Here is a 25,355-nt window from a genome sequence, read left to right on the forward strand (position 1 = left end):
AAATGTCCCCGAGTCTCCCAACATGTTAAATGATGATTGTGACAATCAAATATGAATAACAGCTGTGGTGAGGATGTAGTCTCTGTCCCTGTGAGACCAGTTAGTTAAACTGTGTGTGTGTGTACATGTGTGCAGGCATGTGCATGTGTTAGTGTTTCCGTGTGTCTGAGTGTGTGTTTCTACTGTACTGTAACAGACTGCAGATGTGGAAAAACACAGACACACATTCCTCCCTCTCATACACAGATGTTTGCTGCAAACAGGAACCAAGTGCATGATCCTGGCTGCCAGCTTAATCCTAGCTGCTGTAGTACATACATTATTACTATTAAAACCTACAGCATGTGTACAAGTTACCTGACTATCAGCACATTCATAAGCTAGTCCACTATTTCCTGGCTTGTAGACTTGACTATACTACTAGAAAATGTAATCACCAGAAAACACTTTGATGGTTACTGCACTGTAGATTCATGCGGTGACCAAGATTAACTCTCATCTTACCTAACTGTACACTACTCCTCATGTCAGATTCCTACATCCAGTCAGCAGCACTGTTAGCTCCACAGCACCCAGCTCCATGGAACTCCACACGTCCACCCTATTTCCTGTGTCGTCCACCCGGGTCGTGGTCCTGGTCCTGGTCCTGATCGTGCCTTTCCAGGCCTCTACTGATGTGGACACGGACTACGGAGGGGTCCCCCTGTGGATAAACCGTTTCCTAGGGGAGCCCAGTGTCCTGACCCTGCGTGGCCGTATGGACCCGTCATGGTACCGGGCCAACAACCCCCAGGCCTGTCCCGAGCCATGTGACTGTCCCATCCAGTGGCCCACAGCCCTCTACTGTGACCACAGAGCACTGGGAGCCATACCAGACAACCTGCCAGCTAGGACTGAATACCTCTTCCTACAGGTGAACGCTACCATGTTGTCATAGTTACTCAAAAACATACAGCATTTGACTCCTGTGATGGTAATGATTGTGAGTGTGACCTCACCGCATTGTATTGCAATAACTGTCAGGGCAATCAAGGCAGTGGTATACAGCAAGCGTTAGCTTGCATAGCACAGGGTTCATGATAACAAATCATGTGTTTAGGTTTACTAGCCAGACCTTGGGGTACAATGGTGGGGGGTATGACTCGAGAGCAGAAGATTGTGTGTTCAAATCACTTTGGTCTCATGACTTTAAGGAAAGACAGCAGTTCAATTTCTTGTGTTATGTTCCCTCAGGACAACAACATCTCATCCATGTCATCCTCTCCTTTTACCAATGGCACCAGCCTGCGTTGGCTTATACTAGACCGTAACCAGCTGCAGAGCAACAGAGTGGACCAAACTGCTCTCCAGAACCTGACCAGGCTGCACTTTCTTTTTGCCAACCACAACCATCTGACCACGGTACCAGAAAACCTGCCAGCCGGACTCCGGCAACTCAGATTGGCCTACAACCACATTACCAGCATTACCCCAGGAACCTTCCAGAATCTAGAGCACCTCACTCTACTGCTGCTGCAGGGGAACAGACTCAGCACCATCACAGAGGATGACTTCAAAGGTAGCTAGTACTACACCTACACACACACATACACACACAGACATACACACACTGGAAGAATGGACAAGCATCAGACATGCAGTGAAACTGACAGAGGGACAAAGCAATGACAACTCTGATGATGATGTTTCTGAGGTCCTCCTCTCCCGCTCTCTCTCCCTCAGGTCTGGTGCATCTGAACCTGTTGGATTTGAGCGGGAACCTGTTCCCCACCGTTCCCCGCCACCTCCCCCCCTCCTTGCAGCAGCTCTACCTGTCGAACAACTCCCTGTCTGGGCTGGAGGAGGACTGTCTGGTGGGCTTCAGGGGGCTCAGATACCTGCGTCTGAGTCACTGCGGTCTGCAGAGCCCCAGCGTCCACCCCCAGGCCTTCAACCTGTCCTCCCTGGTGGAGCTAGACCTCTCCTACAATAAGCTCAGCCTCACCCCCACTGTCCCCACAACCCTGCAGTACCTCTACCTGGAGGCCAACCAAATATACCGTAGGAGACAACACACACACACGCTCGCCACACCAAATAAACACACTGGCAATGTGCAGTATTTGGAGAGCTGCATACAGTGAGAGTGGCATAGGATATCCAACACCTTAACCCTGCTGTGAGGGAGGAAAGGGGAAATGTGGAAAATATGACTGGATCTGTAAAGCAAAGTAACAAACTGTCCAACACACCCCTCGTGCTCAGGGGAGGGCTGGGGGTGGGGTTAGAGGAGGGGGCAGGGCTAGAGGAGGGAACAGAGCTGGGGAGGCATGGGTGACATGGAGAGAGAGGAGCGCTGAGGAGAGAGGAGTGGAGGGGTCTGAAAACATCTGTGAGGGATTCACAAGGGGTATCAGGCGAGCCAAAAGCACGCTCTGTTCTTTTCTTTATAATATCCTTTCCTTCTTCCTTTGTCTGTTTCTCTCAGACAGAGATTAGACTTCAATAGAGGAAAGCAGTGGAACTGCAGCCACAGTAAATCTACAGCTTTAGGCAGACATGGGAGTAAACGAACCACAGCCTATGAGAGGGAGGATGACATGGACATGATGATCTTCATAAATCTGTCTTTACTTGGTTCAGTTATATTTTACGAGCATTAATCGTGATCTCAACCCTCTCCTCTTCTGTGTCGCAACCACAGACTGCCATATTGTGGCCGATAAACACAGGCGACAATCTAATACCAATGACGTGACAGCAATAATTTCTAAAATCACTGACCTCGACGTGATTTGAACACGCAACCTTCTGATCTGGAGTCAGACGCGCTACCGTTGCGCCACGAGGTCCTGCTCAAGCTTAACAAAAAAAGCTTGTGGGGTGTATTTGCCCCATATCTTTACCATGGGAATTCAACCAGATTCCCATATCAGTGGAGAACCTCAAAGCTAACTCTGTCTGTGTGTGTGTGTGTGTGTGTGTGTGTGTGTGTGTGTGTGTGTGCGTGCGTGTGTGTATGCATGCTCGGATGTGTTTGCGACTGTCTGACTAAACTGTGTTTATAGATAGAATTATTCGCAGTCCAAGAGTCAGACATTCTGTTCTGACTAGCACAGAGAATGTTCTGGCCAGAGGAAAAAATGTATTCCTGTTTTCCAGCCTGGGATCCAACAGTCTGTGTGCCATTCTGGGACTGAAAAGAGAGAAATTCTACCTCAGTAACATTCACCTCACTGTCTAGCTTCCCTGACAGCTACTGTGAATGCTGCCAAACCTTGTAGAAAACACCAGATGATGGCAGAGACAAGCTGTGGCTGTACTTCATCCTAGCTAAAGCACCAGCAATCTATCTAATGGAGTCAGCTTTTGTTTGATCACTCATTTCAAAGGAACAATCCGGCTAAACGGATAGTGAAGACATAGAGTTGGTCTTCTATGTGTTCTAATGAAATTACAGGTATTGTTAATGTCTACAGCTTGAACAAGGTTATACCCTGCACAGAACTGCTGTAAATAGAGTGAATTTCACCATTAGTACGCCTGCTCTCGTGTTCCCAGAGTGGAGTAACTTTGGATTCTATGTTCCTTACAGAGTTCAGCGTGAGCAGTTTCTGCCAGGAGGTGGGTCCTCTGTCCTACTCTAGAATGAAGATCCTACGACTTGATGGCAACAAGATGACCTACCACCAACTGCCTGCTGACTGGGTCTACTGTCTACGGGTGCTCCATCACATATACATATGAGGCTGCCTCCTGACCCCTCCTGACCCCTCACAGTAGGATCACAAGAGCTCAGTATGACAAGCTATAAATGCAACCCTCTCATCTCCCGTCATATAGTCCTACTTTAGTACCTAGACAATCCAGAACGTAGTCCACAGTGTACACTTCAGCTCTATGGAGTAGCAAGAGCACAGGGGACAGAGGCTCACAACCCACCCACACAAACACAAGTTGCAAACATACATATGAATGTGCAGGTTGTATTTGAGCGTAAGCACTTCATTTTTATATTTGTGAGGCCTACCTATTATTTGCTCTTTTGAGGCATGTTTTTGTATTTTACTGTTTTGTATAACAGACAATAGACCCAATAAACACCCGAAATCCCTACTGAATGTCCACTGTCTTTTCTCCTCAGAAAGTAAACCATGCAGTGGTAGAAATAAAACTACAGATGAGATCTACAGGAAGGCAATAAAGATCACATTTCAAATGTATTGGTTCATTTCTCTGTGCCCATATTGTACCCTGTGTCTCTGGGTGGCAGACAGGTAGCATGGGAGTGTCTTGCTGTGAGTGTCCAGCTGGGCACTGCTTCTCCACCAGGGAGACACAGTCACATTCCTCTATTATGACAGCATCCCATAATAACCACAAGTAGCCTGCTGTTAACACCATAGCGACAGACTGTTTTTGTTCCTGAATCACATTAGCAGACCCCTAAAGTACCTGAAGAGACATTACATCCAGCCTACATCCCCAAACAAAACACATCTAACTGTAACCCTGGCAGCACACAGGGTTGAAAGAAGCCTACATTCACTGTGCTGGGCAGTCTGCTCTGGGAGCTTTGCAAGAGTGTACTCTGTGTGTGTGTGTTACTTTGTCATTTTTACTATTAAAAATCTCACTACCGTATTTTCCAAGTTGCACTGTATCTCGTACAGACCATCCATACATGGGAGTCTTAAATGTGGTCTATAAACTGAGTGGAAAAGTGGAGAGATGGAAAGAGTGAAAGGAAGAGCGTGATGGATGAGTGTGCTGTGACAACCTTTTCTTGAGTTAGTCATCTTCCATTAAGCCAAATAATTAATTCATTAATCTTGTCCATACACAACACAACACACACACACACTGGAGACAGGAAAGACACAGACGTTATGATATGGGTCGGAAATACTGACGTCAGTAATGACACTTGAGTCACATTTGCTGACTAGTCACAGCCAGCATTGACAACGTGGATAGAGTCATAGAGAGGATAAAAAAGGCCCAAGCCCGTTATACAGTTTCATCATCACTATTAGCACTTCATTCTACTTAAACCCCTGTGGATTTCTGTAGTAGGACTGATCCTCATGGAGGGTTGTTGCTGCAAGAACTCTGAAGGTGTGGACATGAATCTAAATTCAGTCTCATTCCTGAAAGTAGCTCAACTGTGAGTGTTGAATTTACAGTTCCTTTCCTTCCCTGTGTGGAATAATATTGTATAACCAGAACATAGCAGAATACAGAGGCAGTACTGTGCAGCTCAGCGCAGGTTAGGAGAGCATGATATACAGCCCTGAGTGGTAGAGTCATCACTGAGACTTGCCTCTGTCATTCTTCCCCAGCCCCCAGAAGAGACCCGGTCTTGAAAACAACTCAAACACAGCTCTCCCTATAGGGTTGTAACACACATACCAGGGGGCCCAGCTCTCTAGGCTGCATTCCACCATAGAAAATGAGTGGATCCTGCAATTCATATCTGATCATACACACATAGACAGCCACTCACACCTCCACAGTGCTGTGGCCACTGGAAAAACGGTGGCTGTATTTTCTATTAATACACTTTGAAAGGAACGTTGCTGCATGACCTTGTGGCGCAACGGTAGCGTGTCTGACTCCAGATCAGAAGGTTGCGTGTTCAAATCACGTCAGGGTCAAGGTTTTTAAGATTTAGTCACTGTACTCTCAAAAACAAGCGTTACAATTCAGTTTCATTCAGACCTCACTCCCCCTGTTGACTAGATGGGGAAACAGGCTGAACTAGTCAGATTCCAGTGCGGTAGCTTTGAGGGTTGCCTCCTCAGACCTCCATGCTTGGGCCGTTAGACAGACTGCTGTGTAGGGGAGGCTGAGAGGCCTGTTTACGAGCCAGAGCCCTCCTTCCTGTTCATTATACTCACAGACGCTGACTCTCACATTTTATTTATTAAACACACAAACTCCTCCCACTTTACAGAACTGTTCACAAAAACACACAAACTTATCTCCCCCAAACAAGACATGGGATCTTCATGGAACAACTTACCAACATGATGCTTCAGTTATACATGTAGTATATTTTACTCAATATTATTCTCTCTCTGTTTCCCTACTTTCATTTTACCAACCCAATGGTTCCTGACAGTCTCAAAAGATAAGAGCAGGTTCATGTATGACAGTTTAGGACATGACAATCAGAATCAGAATCAGCTTTATTCGCCAAGTAAGTTTGCACAAACAAGGAATTTACTAACACATATTTCCATATAGCAACAATCCTATCCCTAATGTCCCACATGTGTGTTTACATTCATTGTTTTTCTTTGATTATCTAACAGTGAACATAAAAGCAGGCTAAAGTCAACACACTGGCAGTTGATGTCGGCCATTTAGCATAATTGGCAGCAGTTATCCGTCTCAATGTTGACATTTTCACCCCTTCTATAACACAGGGGGTTCAAATGACGGTGGTGGAGATGGTCAAAGCAGGTTGAGGACAAATGGGGAGGTGGGGTATCCATGAACTGCTCATCAGGCAGACCTCTGGGACACAGCCTCATATGGGAAACACATGGGGATTACATAAGTTAACACACAGGCACATAAACATCCACTGAAGGGAGGTGGTCATGATGAGCCGGCCTCCAGATAGGATCCATCTGTTGTGGAAGAATCAATATCATTCAATGTAGTACTATGATGAAACAACGGATATTCTAATGTTATATATGTTTGTGGTAATATAAGGTAGGACTTGATTGACCTATACGGATTAACATATGACAATATTAAATCCTTTCATTTCTCCTACACTGTTCTGAAAGCACATATCTGTCAAAAAGGACACTTTAGTATCACTATGACAGATTAGTGTAGTGTAGTGGAACCTGTGTTAGTGTCAAATTCCATGACATTTTGTGACCAAACACTGGGTCACAACAACCTTGGTATATGTTGTAATGAATGTCAACTTGCCTTAATTTAAACCACAATAAAACTGAGATTTACAAACACTCTAACTATGCAGTTGCCGTCTTTGTTACTCTAGTAAAAGTGCCTGTGTCATATCCAGTCATTCACAGCCCAGTTAGAAACCAACACTGGGATCCAGAGCAATGAGCAGGTGTATTAAAATAAACAGTCTGAGACCACAGCCTGTTCCCCTCTTACTGGAGTTAAGTCAGTCTGGGTTTGAGTCTGGGTCTGTCTGATTTGAAGGATGATAGATGGGCTTTGGAAAACAAAGGACATATGACAATAATGTGATATGGATGTCTGCCCATAAGCAACCTAACCAACCTCAGCTGCTTCCTGTCTCATATGCAGCAGAAATGTGCCCTGCAGGTATGCACACATCCATGAGGCGCTCGATCTGCTCGGCTGGTTTGGTTAATCCCGTCCATGACCTGTCATAACGTGACCTGTCATAACGTGACCTGTCATAACGTGACCTGTCATAACGTGACCTGTCATAACGTGACCTGTCATAACGTGACCTGTGGACCTCTACCCTTCTAACAACAGTGGAGTTTCCTTAAGCCGTGCTCCGAACAAAGTTCCTTCACACAAGCGAGTCTCCCTAGATACTGCTTCCCCCTGCATCTTTCAGGGCTGCTCTTTTGATTCATGTCATTGTAAAAAAAAAGATCAAGTAGGCCTATATGTATAATTGGGTTTAATTAAATATCCGTTGTTTGTTGGACTCCACTTATTAAACCCCATGAAAAACCTCATGAATCCAACCTCCGGTCCTAACTCATCTGTTTGGCAGTAAATATGTTACACATATATTTCCAAGGCTCATTAACATGTCAATTTGTGTTGTTGTGATTGAAAGATGGAATGTTTACTTCACATTATCGCATAATGAACACTACATGCTACTTTGCCAGCGCCTTTATATGTACCTTCGTCCAACCAACCGTTGAGTGAACACTTGACTGTACATTGAAGACGCATGAGGGAGTAAGTGGACAGCCGCATGTTTATCATCCAACCAGCATCTCTCAGCATTTCCTCCACGTTCAGTCCTGGCTGAGTTCCACAAGCCTTCGTGGTCTTAACAGTGTAATCATTCCAATCGACCATTAAATTACATGACGGGCCGCTCTAGGACCGCCAGATTATTATACACAAACTAGCTCAGCCTGTGCTCGCCTGTCTAGAGGGCAGCTGTTGTCTGCAGCAGGACTGCCTCGGCCCCAGTGCTGCCTCTGAATTTGTTAGCTGTTGTAAAAACAAATCTCCTTCTCACCTTCTCAATAAATATTGCAGCCTTGTCATTTGTTTAGTCACTGTAACAACAGTTTCCAGATAGTTCGGCAGCATTGCGCTATTACTTGTAGTATCACTATACATTTTGTTGCCTGTTTGCGAACAATAAAATTGTTTGAACGCGGCCACCACAAACTTTGAAATGCTTCTACGAAATGCTACTAGGATTGAAAATACTTTTTACACTATTGAACATGACCTCGTGGCGCAACGGTAGCGCGTCTGACTCCAGATCAGAAGGTTGCGTGTTCAAATCACGTCGGGGTCAATGTATTTTAGAAACTGTGTTTACATACAGTGTGGGATTTCTCATAATAAGTAGAAGGGTGCTCTTACCTGTGAGTTGACAGGAATGTATAGCACAATATTTCAACAGTGGTGGACAGGCCCAAACTTCTACATCAACTGCCAGAAACATTTTACTGTGTAAGCATCATTAGCACTGGAAGTAGCTTTGGTGGCCTCTTTAGCACTCTATATTTGACCACACTGTTCACCAGAACGCACGCACTCAAGCACAGACACATGATCCTGGCAGACTTGCACTGGTAATATCATCTGAACTTCAGATTTTTTTGTAACAGTGTTTGTAGCTCTGTATTTGGTACAGGTAGTTTAGAGAGGAGGTGGAGTGGTGGACAAGCAAGCATTGTAAAACCTTGACAAAGGTGCTTCCAGTGACATCACCTCTGCAGCAGTACCATATGAGACTCATAGAGAGCTAAAGTCATGGTGGTTGGATTGTGAGAGCAAAGAGTCATTAACCAGGATTCCCATAGTCTCATAAAAAAGTTGAGGCGGGTGGGGCTGGGGAGGCCCTAAAGAATGTGTGAGTGACGTGTTTAGGAGTGTCTCTCAAATATTGGAGGAAAATGTGATTTATGCCTTAGTTTCTCTTGGTCTGGTCCCCTCTCCCTCTCTCTGCCCCCTGACCAGATGGCTTTTCCCAGCAGAGTGGCCTCAAACTGGGGAATGAGCTCAGCTGTGCTTCCTGGAGAGAGAGGAGCGAGGGGAGTGAGAGGAGTTGGAGAGGGAAGGGGCTGAGCACAATGTGAAGACAACAGAAAGGCGAAGGAGAAAACTGATAGAATGTACAGCAAGAGGGAGGGGCAGTAGAAAAGGGGACAGAGTATGGAAAGAGAAGGGATGAGAGAGACAGTGATGGAGGGAGCCACCAAGGGGAGTGGGCAACACATTTCCATCTGTGCTCTGCCTGTTACCCTTGAGCTGCAGGAATGTGCTGCTAATGAGTCTGAAAAACCAGCCTGATACACGCATACATACATTCACACACACCAACAAACACACACACAACCTATGGCTTACCACAGCTAAACTGAACCATGGAGGACAATGAACACCTACAGCAAGAAGAGAAGAACATTCTAGAGAGTCAAGCAGTAGGGTGGTTGTAATTAGACTCACGTGAGAATCACTGTATGTAAATAATCAGAGAGTGAGTGGAAGGATGGATCCCTGGAGCATACAGTCAGAGTACACTCCCCCCTCCCCCCACACCACACACAGGGATAATGAATGCACCTCTAGAGGAATGGGAACTGATGTTGAATCCAAAACTCATGAGCGGAGTCAGTAGAGAAAGAACGCACTGTGACCTCACAGGGAACACCGCCAGGGAACAGACCCAAGGCTGGCTTGTCCAGTAACGGAGAAAGGGGGAGGGAGTGAAAGAGACAGAAGTAGATGGAGTCAGGGAGGGAAAGAAAGAGAGGGAAAGAGCCAGGGAGATAGAGAGAGAGAATGGGAAAGAGGCAGTGAGGAGGGGGATAAGGAGAGAGAGGGGTGGGAAAAGAGTGAGAGAGGCAGAAAGAAGAGAGACAGAGAACTTGTGACTTGATAAAAAAAAGGGCAGGTACCACAGGCAGGTAAGGCACATTATTTATTTTACATATGCTACACGCTTACTAACAGCATGTAAACACAGCAGGAACATAAATGTGTGTGTGTTAGAAAGAAAGTGTGACAGAGAGAGCTGTGTAATGCATGTGTGCGTGTGGAGGGAAGAACTTGGCAGATCCAAACAGTGCTTGTGTGTTTCTATAGAAACCCTGTGCCACGCGAGTGGTACTGCTCTCTCCTCCTCTGCTAACAGAGGCTGAGGTACACAGCTGCTCTGCTTCTTTTGACACCATAAACATTCTCTCGGGAATCAGAGCATGGTACTGTTTAAACTGTCTGTCTTTGGTCATGAGACACATTTTGTGTGAGAAAATGAACAGAAAGTGGAGCTTTTTCACAGTCTAATGAGATCATGAAAAAAACCGTGTGCTGACATTGGCTGGGGCTGTAAAGACTACAGTATTTCACTCTGCCTTCAGCAGCTCTGTAGTTCTTATCAGAGAATAATACTGTTTTACATTTTTCTGTGAATTGGCAACTAATGATTTCTTGTATTATGCTTTGTATACGTTGTATATATGTTGTGTCACAGAAAGTAAGGCTTTGCTTGGTCTGAATTTTACATCAGCACTGACAAAACCTGGTGAAAAATTTAAAACCATAAATATTTCAAGCACTTTCATTCCTATCAAATGGGATGTGCTTGATTGTGATGGATGGGACTTCTCTTTTCCAGTTTCTTTTTAAGAGAAAAAAATGAATGCAGGCTGCAGAGAGAGCAGAAAGGGTTCACACTGCTCACCTCTGAGTTATCTTTCTAAATAAAGCTTCCAGAAACTTTCTTCTGGGAAACTTGACCAATGCATGACATTACTATAGACTACATAGATCATTTGGCACAAATGAACAATCTGCAACTTTGGATGCAAGTGTATAAATTCGATGTAGGTCGAACAAGGTTATAGTTCAACAGCCCAACTACAAAGAGAGTGCATTTGAACTCCCTAGCAACAAGCCCTGCTGCTGAGATGTGTAGAGACTAAGACGTAGGCTGTTTGTTAAAGCACATACTGCAGGCTCGACAGCTCCTCTGCAGAGCTGTCGCCTCCACAGAATTGGTGGCTTGACTCATCCTGCACAACACTTGTATTCTTATCCGGACTCCTTGACACGGAACAGTCGACAAGTGATGTCAGCCATATCAGGATGCAGAACTAAGGTTCTGGATCACTGGACCAAAACAGGCTGTCAGACAGACTTGGGCTCTGGATGACTGGATAGAAACAGGTTGTCACCCAGACTAGGGATATGGCATTCTGGATGTGGTGGGATATAACAGTGTAATCCCTCCCAGAGGGGCAGTGCCAGGGAACACTATGAGGACTAAGGCAAGTTCAGAGCTGTTTTCCTGGCTGGACAGACCAGGCTCTGTACCTCATACTTGTCCCATGACTCACATGACTCATGCTGGATGTGATGTTTGGGGGATGTTTGTGACGGGGAGTCAGGTGGCTGAGCGGTGAGGGAATCGGGCTAGTAATCTGAAGGTTGCCAGTTTGATTCCCAGTCATGCCAACTGACGTTGTGTCCTTGGGCAAGGCACTTCACCCTACTTGCCTCGGGGGAATGTCCCTGTACTTACTGTAAGACGCTCTGGATAAGAGCGTCTGCTAAATGACTAAATGTAAGTGTAAATGTTTACCAAATTGGCCAGCAACCTTTCTTAGTTCAACAACGTGATATGAAACTGATGTTGGACCAACATACAATCAGCATAATGTTCAGTTCCACTGCTGAAATAAATAAACAATGCTAATAGATCATCATCAATCGATGGCAGTCTTTCTGGCCTTTCTTAGTTATTCGATCATTAACAAACAAAACATACTCAAACACACACACGCACGCACACACACACACACATGGATCAGAACCAAACATCTGCAAATCATTTTTTCCAAACCACCAGCTGTGTATGTGGCAGTGTGTGTTTGTGTGTTCATCTCTATCTGTCCTGTATTGACATCCATTGTGAGCTCATCAGATTTGATAATACATTCCAGCCATGACATGCATCCTGTCACCATCTCCATTCAGCTACAGTACATGCAGAATGGATTTGACCAGTGGTTAGGTACCACTAAAGAAGAACTGACCCCTATTTTGGGGTTTGCAGACAGGGTTTTGATTGAATTTCTATGCAATACTATATCACCACACACATGGCATTAACATATAATTGTTTCCTGTAGGTGAAACATACACAGAGATGGCAATAGTACACAAACTTCACTCAGGTAGAAGTACAGATACACATGTTTAAAAAGATTCTGGTAAAAGTTGACGTACTGACAACACTTTTCCACTCAAGTTAAATTAAAGAAGTACAGGCTCTGACATACACTAAGTAAAAAGTAGCCATAGCTACTAGCATAATAACAGTATGACAACAGTGTAATAACAGTGTAACAACAGTTTAGTAATAGTGTAATAACAGTGTAACAACAGTGGAATAACAGTGTAACAACAGTGTAACAACAGTGTAATAATAGTGTAGCAACAGAGTAATAACAGTGTAATCACAGTGTAATGATAGTGTAATAACAACATAATAACAGTGTAACAACAGTGTTATCACAGTGTAATGATAGTGTAATAACAACATAATAACAGTGTAACAACAGTGTTATCACAGTGTAATGATAGTGTAATAACAACATAATAACAGTGTAACAACAGTGTAATCACAGTGTAATAACAACATAATAGTGTACTATATTATATAAACTGGTAAAATTTGAAGTACTGACTACACTTTTTCACTCAAGTTACATTGAAAAATTTACAATTTTGAACATCCTCCCTCATATATGGCCATGGGTGAATGTCTATATTCTCAGTCATGTCGACATCGCTAACTCCATCTGTCTCATCCATAACATTAGCCATTCTTTTTGTTGCCTTCTCCCTTGCAACATAACAAGCTTGGTCAGATGTCAATGTAAGGAGTTGAAAGTACAGATATTTGTGTACAAAATCTACGGAGTGAAAGTAAAAATCTGTCAGAAAAACAAATAGTGAAGTAAAGTACTGATACCACAAAAATCAAAAATTTACTTAAGTGCAGTAATAAAGTATTTGTACTTTGTTACTTCCCATCTCTGAGCATACATGCATCAACTCCATGAACGCAACAGCAAATCATCTTTAGCCTAGACTGGATATAGGCAATATGCTTTCAAAGGAAATAAGTAACACACTAGAAAAAGACAAATAGAAAAATAAAAGTCTGTTTGTGCCTCTGGTGCACTGTAATGGGTATTTGTGTCCCTCATGGTCGCTGTGGGACACACTGGTTTCCCCTGGTGTCCTCTGGGGTGAGCCAGATATGCTGTAAATCATCCACAGCTCTGGACCTCGGTACTTCCCTCTCCATAAGTAACACAAAGGAGTCTGTATCCTTTACCACTCCTTGAATCTTTCTCCATCCCACACCCTCTTTGAGTCTCTTTCCTAGACAAACAAAACATACAAAACATACACACACACACACACACACCCTGTCTCATTTTAAAATCTGGAATATAAAGCTAATGTGAGTGCCAGGCATGCATGAAAAAATGCCTGTGTGTTTAGACCACAGATAGCCAAGCTCAAGCTGAGTTTCAGCATTCTTCCAATTCCAGAGGCAGTCAACTGCTCACAAAATCTCCCCAGTTTGATCACAGAGAGAGTTACTGGAGTTACTGTACAGAGAGAACACATATACAAATACAATCACATACTACTATTTTCCTATATACTTTTAATTCATCTCTCATTTTTGTTTCCATTTGTTGTCCTCTTTCCGTTCTCCCTTTCTACCTCCTGTCCCAGACGGACCATGAAGGCAGGTGTGGGACTCGTCTCTGCACTGGCTCTCTTCCTCCTGATGGGGGCAGTGTTTACCCAGAGAACTCGGCCCAAGAAACCAATTAAACGGCCCCAAACCACCAAAAGACCCACTTTCCGTTTGCCTACCCCCCCACCTGGGCAGCCTGAGCCCCAGGAGCCCACTGATTTCCCCCCGCCCATCCTGGGCCCCCCCTCCAGCTTCCCTGACTGCCCCCGTGAGTGCTTTTGCCCCCCCTCCATACCCAATGCCCTGTATTGTGAAAACCGGAACCTCCGCGAGGTCCCGCTCATCCCGTCAAGAACCCACTACCTGTACCTGACTAATAACTACATCTCCAAGGTAACAGCAGAACCATTCCGCAATGCCAGTGAGCTGCGTTGGGTCACCCTAGCCAACAACCGCATCCAACGCTTCGATAAACAGGTAAGTGCTTCCACTATCTTGCACCTCAATTCTGATCTGAAGTCAGATGTTTCTTTACTCTGCCTCATCGTTTAAACTCAAATGAGGTAAGTTTGGCCCTCTGGAACATTGGCATGAATCCCCCCCCCCCCCCCCCCCACTCTCCCGCCCCACCCAGCCCTCCCAAACACACACACACCTGTGTACTTCTGTGTCAGGTGTTTGAGAAGCTGCCGAGGCTGCTGTACCTCTACGCAGATCGTAACCAGCTGAAGGAGGTACCAGATGACCTTCCAGTGGGACTGGAGCAGCTCTGCCTCAGTAGGAACCAGATCTCCAAGATCCCCTCAGGGGCCTTCGACAAGATGGAGCACCTGACCCTGCTGGACCTCCACCACAACAAGGTAACACACCTCTCTCTGTCTCGACAACAGGACACCACAGCTAGATGTCATAGGTACCATGGTTTTGGTGTGTGTGTCCCTCTTGTCCCAGCTGAGTGACAGTGACTTAGGGATGAACACCTTCAAGGACCTGAAGAACTTGATGCAGCTCAACCTGGCCCATAATATCTTGAGGAAGATGCCTTCCAGTGTTCCCACTGGCATATCACAGCTATTTCTGGACAAGAACAGTATAGACGACATCCCTAGGTAGACACCCACACTCATGCACACTCATGCACACTCATGCACACATGCACACACACTCACACACACAATAAAATAATGTCTTTCTCGCTCAGGGACTACTTCCAAGGCTTCACTAACCTGGCGTTTGTCAGGTTGAACTATAATCAGCTGAGTGACAAGGGTGTTCCCAAGGCTGTGTTTAATGTGTCGTCTCTGCTGGACCTGCAAATGTCCCACAACCAGTTGTCCTCTGTGCCCCTGTTCAACCCTCACCTGGAGCAACTGCACCTCGACCACAACAGCATCGAGAGTGAGTAACACCGTCACACCACGGTCACATCCTATCTGATACAATGAGTATCTGCCAGACGATTTTGCTCTCTGCGGGGGTCAATGGGTCACGTGGTGAGCTTCGCACATTTATACGTGTACAACAACTTGAGGCCTCCCCTCCAGACAGCGAGGAGATGGCAGCTTGCAACACGTTGATGAGTGACGATATTGTCATGTATTCCCTTTTTAAGGATAGGAACCCACATGATGACCACACACTGTGCCTTACGTATTCCACTGTAACTATCTTTGTACAGGGTCACTCCAGTATATATGACACCTTCTGTAACCTCTTGCCTCATTCGTTTGACCACCATGTGATAGACCTTGATGGTTTAATGATTCCAGACCTAGCCTGCTACTTATAAATCTGGTCAACCCCTTTTCATTGTCGGTTCATCTTTTCTGGACACCAATTTAAAACATCACTACACTATCTGTTCTGCCACAGGTATACAATGTTGTGTGTGGATGTTTGTTTCTGTGACAGGTATCAATGGCACCCAGCTCTGTCCCTTTAACCTGCAGTCCGACAGTTTTAGTGATGATGCCCTGATACCCCGACTAAGGTACAGTGCATCACATCATAGCATACTAAATATCAAACCATCCCACCATACGTACGGGGAAGTGGATGACAGTGAGTCCCTCCCACAGGTACCTGCGTCTGGACGGAAACCACCTGAGCCCTCCTGTCCCTATCGATGTCATCATGTGCTTCAGACACCTCCACTCCATTGTCATCTAGAGAAGCCTGGCCTGGCCTGCACACAAACAGACACACACACACACACACACACACACACTCTGGGGTAATGCACACCTCGTACACACAGTACACAGTTGCTATGCTATAGTTGGAGTGTATACTTCCAGAGTGTTTACCTATTTGGTGACGTTGCATCACTCAAGATCCTATCCAGACGTATTATTATTATTATCTTAATAATATAATAGCAAATAGCCTGTGATAGCACATGCGTTTCAAAATAATCTACTTTTTTTTTGTTTAGTTTTTCCAAGTAATTCCATCCTTTCAAAGGTCAGACCAGCTCAGGTCAGATTATGCCTACAAGGAGGAACATGAATGTATCCAGCTTTGATCACTCAAATATAAGAATGAATGAGGTCAATGCTGACAGTTGACAGCATCAGGGCATAGAGAATATGTATGAAGCTGAAAACCAACCAGTTACATAATCTCCTTGATGCATGGATTTTGTTGTTTTCTGTAAGTTTTGTTAATAGTTAATAATAAGGATACAGTAGTGGTAAATAACAACAACTTCAGAATAAGTGATGCCTTGAAAATAAAGGTACATTGACTGACATGCTACAGATATGCATAGAAGGTTTGATTATGGTGTACCATAGGACTTGAATGTCCTGAATGTACTGAAACACCACATGGGGGCAATTCTGTCTACAGGTGAATATATAAGTGGAACATGACTACCGTGTAGTTGAAAATGTCCTTGAGGTACCTATGTTTTTAAGGTGATTTGTTCAGAATGATCATTGTATCCTTGTTTGTATAAAGCAGATGTTCAAATAAAAGCGATTAAAATCTGGTCTTGGCTCAATGCTGTTCTACACTCAGTAGTGATCATTCGTAATAAACGACTTCCTGTCCCATCCAAACCTAGTATACCCTCAACTGGTGGTGGTGTGTTACTGTATAGAGAGGAAAATTATTCTGCATGTCTGCCTGGAAAATTGCAGTGCAGCTGGCTTTGATAAACACCAAGGACCTCTAGTGGTTCAACATATGCACTGCATTAATCATTCACCATGCCTTCTGGCAAGCCTTCCAGTTGAAGAGGAACTAAACTCCCATCTCATTTTTATCCTGCCCATTCTTCTTTTAAAAAAACTTTATGGTGAAAAGTTGTGGGTGTGGAATGTAACATGAATATAAATGTATGGGGTAGATGAAACGCTTATTCCTCTTCATGCTTTAAAAAAACGTCTGTCAGAGCAACTGACTGTTCATTGTACGTGTTAGCTCTCCTCCATCATGCGCACATAGCCGTGCACATAGCCGTGCCTACTTATTTCTGTAATGCCATGGCAGACTTGCATTTTTTATCCGCACTGCTCCTTTAAATATACTGTATAATGCCCTGTACTGCATTTGACCATTTTAGCCTGTCTTTCTCGCACATCTGTAATCTTGGCATAATAGTTTTTTTTGCCCTATCTGTAGATTATGTAAAAAAAACTTTTTAAATCAATCCCTACCTAATTTTTTATTTTGTGCCTTGTATTTTTGTGTCTTGCACATTTGCGACTTGTCTTGGCCAGGTCGCCGTTGCAAATGAGAATGTGGACTCAATCGGCTCACCTGGTTAAATAAAGGTTAAATAAATAAATAAATAAATGTTCTGAGTAACACTTTGACATTTGACCAATTTTGACCAATTTTGACCAATTTTGACCAATTTATAGCTAGCCAGCTAGTACATCTCAGGAAATGGTACTCAAATCAAATTTATTTGTATAGCCCTTTTTACACGCAAGCATGTCACAGAGGGCTTCACATATGCCCATAGAACTGCCCCTCAACCAACCTAAACCCTCAAGGAAGACAAGGAAAAACTCCCCAAAAAACTCTCAACAGGAGAAAAAATGGAAGAAACCTTGGGAGGAGCAATTCAGAGAGGGATCCCCTCCTCCAGAGACGGTTGGTGAGAGAGAGGAGCAGAACACAGGCTAAACATAGTCATACAGTGTTGATGGGTTTTTAAAACACCAAAATCCATTATTCAACTTTATAGATGTAGGACAGGACCGGGAGACTCGCGACCAGGTCCAGCGTTGGCTGACCGACGACCAGGCAGGTGCTGACAACTCAAACCCCCCACACCACAAGGGATGTGTATGGGGGGGGACAGAGAGAGGAGAGCAGGGATTAGAGAATGCCAGGAGCAGCTAACAGTTACAGTCATAATAGAATGAGATCCCCACCGGTCAAGTGTGGACTGGTGCAGCAATTTAACTGAGCAAAAAAGGGGAATTTGATGCAACCCCACACACCAAGACAGCGACAGCCCCCCTCATTTGGAACATGAAATCTGTTCCAGGGGAAGAGAACTCTAAAATAAGTTATACTTAAAGAATAAGGATGGAAACAACCCGTCCCCCGTTGCCTCCAACTAGTAACATACTTACCTTTAACAGTCGTAGAATTGACTAAACAATAACGTTTTTAACCTAATTTTAAATGTCGAAACAGTATCAGACTCCTTAATTGAGACGGGTAATTTGTTCCAGAGAAGAGGTGCTCTATATGAGAACGCCCTACCTCCAGCTGTTTTTTTTCTTAATTTTGGGAACCACCAGATAGCCGGCATCTTGAGATCTAAGTGTCCTCGCGGGGCAATAGGGTGCAAGGAGACCGGAGAGGTACAGTGGTGCCAATCCATGCAGAGATTTGTAGGTTAGTAGTAGAACTTTGAAGTCAGCTCTGGCTTGGATAGGGAGCCAGTGTAGAGACAAGAGTAGATGTTATGTGATCAAACTTTCTTGTTCTGGTCAATAGTCTAGCAGCAGCATTTTGCACCCGCTGTAAAATTTTTAGGTGGGTAATTTGGAGGCCAGAGAACAACACATTGCAATAGTCCAATCGGGACGTAACAAATGCATGTATTAGTTTTTTGGCATCATCCTTTGAGAGAAATTTTTGTATTTTGGCAATATTACGTAGATGGAAAAATGCAGTTCTGGTAATTTGCTTAATATGGTACTCAAACGAAAGGTCTGGGTCCATTGTGACTCCTAAATTTTTTACTAGCTGGCTTTGAGAGACTTTGACGCCGTCTAGGTCTAAGGTCAGATTGGAAAAATTATTTCTATATTTTTTAGGACCGAAAATTTGAACCTCGGTTTTATCCGAATTTAGAAGAAGGACATTTGCAGTCATCCAAGCTCTCAACCTAGAAACACATTTTTCCATAGCATGTGGAAATTCTCCAGACTTTATAGACATATATAGCTATATATATCATCTGCATAACAGTGAAAATTTACCCCAGAGCTTCTAATTATGTTTCCTAAAGGCAGCATATAGAGAGAAAATAACAGAGGGCCTAGAACTGAACCCTGTGGTACTCCGTATTTTACAGTGGAGCTCCTGGATGAGCAGCCATCATAGTGGACATATTGTGATCTATCGGATAGATACGATCTAAACCACTGAAGTGACGTACCAGAAATCCCAACATAGTTCTCCATACGTTCCAAGAGGATCTCATGATCCACTGTGTCAAAAGCTGCACTTAGGTCTAGAAGAACCAGGACAGAGAAAGAACCCGCATCAGAGGCTAACAGTAGATCATTGACTACCTTGGCTAATGCAGTTTCAGTGCTGTGGTGGAGACGAAATCCAGACTGGAGAGGTTCATAAAGCTGATTTGAGGAGAGGTGCTCAGTGAGCTGTTGTGCCACAGCCTTCTCAAAAATTTTGGAGATAAATGGCAAATTTGAAATTGGCCTGTAGTTACTAAGACAACCTGGATCCAGGTTTGTTTTTTTAAGAAGGGGCTTAATAATAGCTTGTTTGAAATCGTTGGGGACTTGGCCAATCACAATAGATTCATTAATAATACTAAGCATGGGTGGTCCAATAATAGGGAGAAGTTCCCTACAGAGTTTGGCAGGGAGGGGATCGAGAAGGCAGCTAGTGGGTTTCGAGGAGTCTATCAGCTCGATGAACGCTTCCATAGAAATAGGGTTAAAGTGAGTGAGAGCCTCAACATGCAGCATGCTTGGTATAGGGGAAAGTTCAGTGTTGATGGCCACTCCTCCAGAACTAGTCTGTAGTTTGTCCCTTATTGCATAAATTTTTTGGTCAAAGAAATCTAAGAAATCATTGGGAGAGAAATCTGAACTAACACAGAGTGTACTTTTCTTAGTGAGATTTGCAACAGTGTCAAATAGGAACTTAGTGTTGTGTTTGTTCTTACTAATCAACCTAGAGAAATAATCTGATCTGGACCTGATGAGGACTTGCTTGTACTCCATTAGGCTGTCCTTCCAGGCCAGGGGGAAAACCTCCAATTTAGTGGTACGCCACTTATGTTCTAGTTTTCTAGTGGACCTCTTAAGAGTGCGGGTTTCCTCTGAATACCATGGAGCCAGTTTCTTGTCCTTTCTTTTCCTTGGTTTGAAAGGGGCAACAGAGTCTAGGGATAGCTGAAGAACCAAATTCAGATCCCTCGTTTTAGTATTTAATGATTTATTTGGGACGTCAAGGACTGAGGTTGAAGCTAGCTTTATATATCATAGCAACACCACCACCTTTCTTTGATACACGAGGGATGTGTGAGTACGCAAAATCCGGAGGCGATGCTTCATTCAGGGGGGAATATTCATCAGGTTTTAACCAGGTTTCGGTGAGTCCAATCAAGTCCAGGCTGTATTCAGACATTAGATCATTAATCAAAACGGCCTTTGTGGATAGAGATCTGATGTTTAGGAGCCCAACATTCCAGTATGGGTTTTTGGCAGATTTAGACGTAGATAATACTTCTGAGAAGGTGGCACTGTCATCAGAAAACTTAGTAGGAAGAGCAACGGGGGAGCAAGGCTGAATACATATTAAATTGGTATAATTCCTAATACTTGAAGGCCGAAATTTAGAGAAAGGGCGGGGGACCGACACCGTCTCAATGGGAGAAACGACATCAGCAACCTCACTGACTACACTACAAGCTAGGCTATCGGGCCCCCAACAGCTCACAACATACCTATCAACAAACCTATCAGACTCTCTAAGAGACTGAGGCCTCACCCTTCAAGTGATACGTCAAACGACCCACCTGCCCAGACACCAAGGACTGGCCACCCCATGACTCCTGGCAGAGAAACGCCTAACCCCTTTATGTTTTCAAATAAACCAGCCTCTTTCCCGCCACAACTTTTACAAAAAATCATCAAAATCAAGGTCCAGGAGTGATACGTTTAGTCGGGTGTGAGTATTAACCATAGTTAGCAATGATATGTGGTTAATATAGTTAATAATAAAACGTTTTATAGTTTAGCTACGCTGTAAAGCTGCTTTATATTATTTTCACTCTTTAATTTTTCAGTATAAAATATTGTCATTCTTTTATTTTTCAGTATAAATCTCGAGTTTTTTTTATTCTATAATGAACTTTAGCAAAATATACTGTATATTAAGGAGATTATGAAGGATTATATTAATTTGCTGATAAACAGTCACTTCCATTGATAGACTGACACAGTTTTGACATTCATTGACATTGTCACTGATTCCTGGCGCTGTACCGGTAGGCTGTTTCCGATTAAACCATACTGGTTACCTAGCCTACTAAACTGGCTCTCAGAAGGGACCCAACCTGCTCTGCAGGTGCCTGACTCAACTACCTGTTACTTACGAGTGAGGCTAGTGTGTGACATCACCTATTGCTGCTGGGAAATGTACAGGGCACGTGTCAAAAATAAATTCCCGACTTGCCTCTTTAAGCCAGCGTGAGACAGCATGAAGCCAAAGGATATATGATGGAAAAGACCATCTTGAACAGAATTGTGAACAAAAATTGTTTTATGGCCTGAGCCTAATTTGCCAATACCAATAGTAGTTTGAATTTGGATCCCCCTCACCAAAGCCCTCCTCACATTTAAAATACAAGAAAAGGCATCAGTTAAATTACAATATGAAGGTGTTTTCTTACTAAATGTATTGTCCAGCCCTTGAAACTTGAAAAACATTACAATATTCCTGAAGATGGAATCTTTATCATGAAGATCATGAAATTAAATAAATGGACGAAATCTTTTCAAACAGATATACAGTGTAATAGTGTAATGTACAATCTGGATATAATAAACATTTTAAAATGATATATGGAAAGTTAGCAGTGGTATGACAAGGATGAACATCAGGTCAACTAAATGTAATGTGTTGTATAATATTTTGTGTGTAACAACCCAAGGAAGGTTTCTATGGTAACAGATGATGGAGACCTCTAAAAAACATATGCCCAAAAAACTATTAAAAAATTGTATAACTCATATTCAAAACTTTAAATCCCATTGGGAAATTCTAAATGTCTTGATACAATAAAGACAATTCATACTGGAGAACACATGACCTGATGCATACAGGAATGCTATTTATGAAATCCCAAAATAACCATAGCTCCTTCCTCTTTCATGAAACCAAATGATATTGAAGTGATACTTTCCTGTTTGCATCACCTCTGTATTTCCTTCTGCTAAGGTATGTGTGTGTATCTGGGTGAATTCCCCATCCATCCTTACCCTATAAGAGACCTGAGAATCAGCATGGACACACACACAGTTCCAAGACAGAGAACACACTGCAAAAACATACTCAAGGTAAGGCAGGACACCTGCACATCTGGGTTCTATGGGGACCTGTAGTTGGTGACTCAAATGTTCAAAGTTCATGTTTGAATGTTGTGTGGATGTTGTGAATATGCATTACTGGACATTTGCCAATATGATGCTGAAAGTGTGAAATCGTTAGGAGTTGAAGTCTAGTGTCCAGGTGAGTTACATCTCAGAAGAAAGAGTTGGAAGATTGTTAATGGTCTGTTGTCCGACATGTTGGTTGACAACTGTGGTCTGCCACCACAGTCCAGTGACTGGTGTGGAGACTGGAGAAGGATGATTAAGTTATGGCAAGAGTGGTTTCTGAAGAAACTATTGATTCCCTAGGCCTTCTCACTGTTTCAACAACAAAGCAATTTTGTAATAAACAGACTCTGTCATTCACCAATAAAACACAGGATTAACTTTTCATCTCTATAGAGGTTGTTTTGTTCAATTTATCCAGCAGAACACTGATAAATAGTGAAATACAATTCTATACCATATTGGTTAAAGCAGTGTTTCAAAGAACCTATTATAAATTCAAACAGCAACCTTAAGTGTATGATTTGATGTCAGCGATCCTGTCTCCCTGTCAGGTTGTCATGGTGATGAAGGTGTTGTCAGAGTCCTCCTGCTCCCGGTTCCTCCTCGTGCTGTTCTGTCTAACAGGATGTGCCATGGGCCTCAGGGTACACCTAGGCAGCTGCACTGTCAGTGCACACACACATGAACTACGCAAACACTACTCTGAGATACGGGCAAGCGTGGTAAGCTCACACACACACACACACACACACACACAGACACACACAGACACACACAGACACACACACAAAGAATCTAAGACAAAACAATTTTCTGTATGTTTCAGATTGCAGAAGACAGTAACATGGACATGAGATTACTGAGAGGAGCAGTGATGAAGAATATGCAGGTGAGTACCACTGGTACCACAATTTGGCAATGACAATAAAGAAGTCCCCTAACTTGTTAGATTGCCTGTGTGTGCCTGTATAGCTCTTCTATTATTATTGAGAATTTTGGACTTTGACATGAATGTCACCCTGAATTTAACATGATAAAGTGGACTTTTGTTCTATATCCTCTCGTATCCATCGTCTCAAAGTCATAACAGTCTACCAGTGATAGTATTCTGACCTGTAATGCCATCTGCTGTCCAGGAGGGGGAGACATCCTGTTTAGTATTCTGACCTGTAATGCCATCTGCTGTCCAGGAGGGGGAGACATGCTGTTTCCTGCGTCTGCTGCTGCGCTTCTACGTGGAGAGAGTGTTCACCAGCCACGCCTCCTCTCATCCCCAGGACCGCCGTACCATCAGTGCGCTGGCTAATGCCTTCATCACCATTAAGAGAGACCTCAAACTGTGTGTGAGTGATCACACTCACACTCGCGCTGACATAAATAGAACACATCATAGAAATGTATTCTCTAAGTGTTTTCTGTATCTGTGTTTGTGTCAAACCAAGTCAAACCCAGTTTTCTGTTCCCTCTACTGCACCTGTCTCGGTGCTGTGCAGCATTGCCACTGTGGAGAGAATACCAGAAGCAGGCTGGACTCCCTAAATACTGACTTTGAGAAGGTAACTACATATGCCTGTGACAGGAGATATATAGAGATATATAGACTATATAGAGAGAAATATATAATTAATGTATCTAGATATAATGCATCTCTGTTGCTCTCGCCCTTTCTTTCTACCTCCCTGTCTAAACTCTTGTTATTTACCTCCCTTCGTCTCTACCTCCCCTTCTCTTTCTCTCTGTCTCCACAGCTAGGAGTGCAGCAGGCAGCACTGAAGGCTTTGGGGGAGCTGGACTCTGTCCTGGAGTGGCTGGAGGGTCTTGGTCCTCACACACACACACACCCTTCATCGCCATAACAGAGAGAGATAGATCAGGCCTGAGAATGTACTAAGCTAAAGAATATATTATAAATTATTAAAATGTTATTTATTTCATTTGATATTTATTGTTTTCTGAACATTTAATGTATGTACAATGTGTTCTGTTGAAAAACATAGGGACATTTAAAGTGTGGCCATGTCCTTACATCACTATACATTGGTATAGATTGCAATAAAACTATTTTTGTATTTGATTTGTATTTGATTTGTATTTTATTAGATTAACTGATGTTGTTGTTTCATTTTCCCATACCCCCATTCAGTACCTTTACATCTGGTATACCTGGAAACAGAAATACATGCTACTGACATCTAGTGGTTGTAAAAAGAACAGAAAAGCAGCACGTAGTACTGGCTGGTTAATACCGGAACATTTTGGGGAACTACAAAATAATCTCTCACTAGATTTATTGTTATGTATCAATTGACCTCAAGGAACCGTTGCGTATTTTCATTCAGTTAGATGATGTCTCGAAACTGAGCACTCTCGCACTACAAGTCAAAATTTGGATGATTAACAGCAGGAAATTATGAGGTGTCATAATCAGCAGTGTTTATGTAACAGTTTTATGTTTCCTTGTGGTTACAACTTGTAACCACAAGGAAACAGAACATTTACAAGCTCACATTATTTTTGTTCTCCGTCCAACTGTCATGGTCAGCATAAGGAGTGTCCAAGAGGTAAAAGGTCAGTTCCAGTTGACTAATATATATGTT

At 43.4% G+C, this 25,355-nt stretch overlaps 3 protein-coding genes, 1 long non-coding RNA gene and 3 other non-coding genes across 7 annotated transcripts; 5 read left to right on the forward strand and 2 right to left on the reverse strand.

Moving 5' to 3' along the window:
* Positions 1–607: 607 nt before the first annotated feature.
* On the forward strand, positions 608–4,095 carry zgc:113307 (uncharacterized protein LOC553753 homolog; the record flags this gene model as incomplete). Its single annotated transcript, XM_062457966.1, has 4 exons — positions 608–913; positions 1,234–1,558; positions 1,723–2,040; positions 3,575–4,095. Coding segments are annotated over 4 exons (1,101 nt in total), but the record flags the coding sequence as incomplete, so codon positions are not given.
* Positions 2,760–2,831, reverse strand: trnaw-cca (transfer RNA tryptophan (anticodon CCA)). Its single transcript has one exon. It is a non-coding gene; the product is annotated as a tRNA-Trp (tRNA).
* A 1,469-nt stretch (positions 4,096–5,564) lies between the features above and the next one.
* Positions 5,565–5,636, forward strand: trnaw-cca (transfer RNA tryptophan (anticodon CCA)). The gene has a single exon. It is a non-coding gene; the product is annotated as a tRNA-Trp (tRNA).
* A 520-nt stretch (positions 5,637–6,156) lies between these two features.
* LOC134031419 (uncharacterized) lies at positions 6,157–8,343 on the reverse strand. The gene is made up of 2 exons (XR_009931917.1): positions 7,866–8,343; positions 6,157–6,513 (listed from the first exon to the last, which is right to left on the reverse strand). It is a non-coding gene; the product is annotated as an uncharacterized LOC134031419 (long non-coding RNA).
* Positions 8,344–8,428: 85 nt separating this feature from the next.
* On the forward strand, positions 8,429–8,500 carry trnaw-cca (transfer RNA tryptophan (anticodon CCA)). The gene has a single exon. It is a non-coding gene; the product is annotated as a tRNA-Trp (tRNA).
* Positions 8,501–9,960: 1,460 nt separating this feature from the next.
* prelp (proline/arginine-rich end leucine-rich repeat protein) lies at positions 9,961–16,925 on the forward strand. The gene is made up of 7 exons (XM_062468217.1): positions 9,961–10,118; positions 13,969–14,410; positions 14,608–14,793; positions 14,885–15,042; positions 15,135–15,331; positions 15,845–15,923; positions 16,012–16,925. The coding sequence occupies exons 2-7, from the start codon at positions 13,976–13,978 to the stop codon at positions 16,100–16,102; spliced, it is 1,146 nt and encodes a 381-aa protein (XP_062324201.1). The 5' UTR covers positions 9,961–10,118; positions 13,969–13,975; the 3' UTR covers positions 16,103–16,925.
* A 6,396-nt stretch (positions 16,926–23,321) lies between these two features.
* Positions 23,322–24,630, forward strand: il19l (interleukin 19 like). The gene is made up of 5 exons (XM_062475150.1): positions 23,322–23,480; positions 23,585–23,647; positions 23,949–24,101; positions 24,252–24,314; positions 24,507–24,630. Exons 1-5 carry the CDS (start codon positions 23,322–23,324, stop codon positions 24,612–24,614), a joined length of 546 nt encoding a protein of 181 aa, XP_062331134.1. The 3' UTR covers positions 24,615–24,630.
* The last annotated feature ends 725 nt before the right edge of the window (positions 24,631–25,355 follow it).

Source organism: Osmerus eperlanus, chromosome 1, assembly GCF_963692335.1.
Source record: "Osmerus eperlanus chromosome 1, fOsmEpe2.1, whole genome shotgun sequence".
Taxonomy (NCBI): Eukaryota; Metazoa; Chordata; class Actinopteri; order Osmeriformes; family Osmeridae; genus Osmerus; species Osmerus eperlanus.

Coding starts and splice junctions, on each gene's coding strand:
- prelp (XM_062468217.1), top strand. CDS start 13,976: ATGAAGGCAGGTGTGGGACTCGTCTCTGCACTGGCTCTCTTCCTCCTG. Junction 15,043..15,134: donor AGTATAGACGACATCCCTAG/GTAGACACCCAC, acceptor TTTCTCGCTCAG/GGACTACTTCCAAGGCTTCA. Junction 15,924..16,011: donor GCCCTGATACCCCGACTAAG/GTACAGTGCATC, acceptor TCCCTCCCACAG/GTACCTGCGTCTGGACGGAA.
- il19l (XM_062475150.1), top strand. CDS start 23,322: ATGAAGGTGTTGTCAGAGTCCTCCTGCTCCCGGTTCCTCCTCGTGCTG. Junction 23,648..23,948: donor CAGTGATGAAGAATATGCAG/GTGAGTACCACT, acceptor TCTGCTGTCCAG/GAGGGGGAGACATGCTGTTT. Junction 24,102..24,251: donor AGAGAGACCTCAAACTGTGT/GTGAGTGATCAC, acceptor GGTGCTGTGCAG/CATTGCCACTGTGGAGAGAA.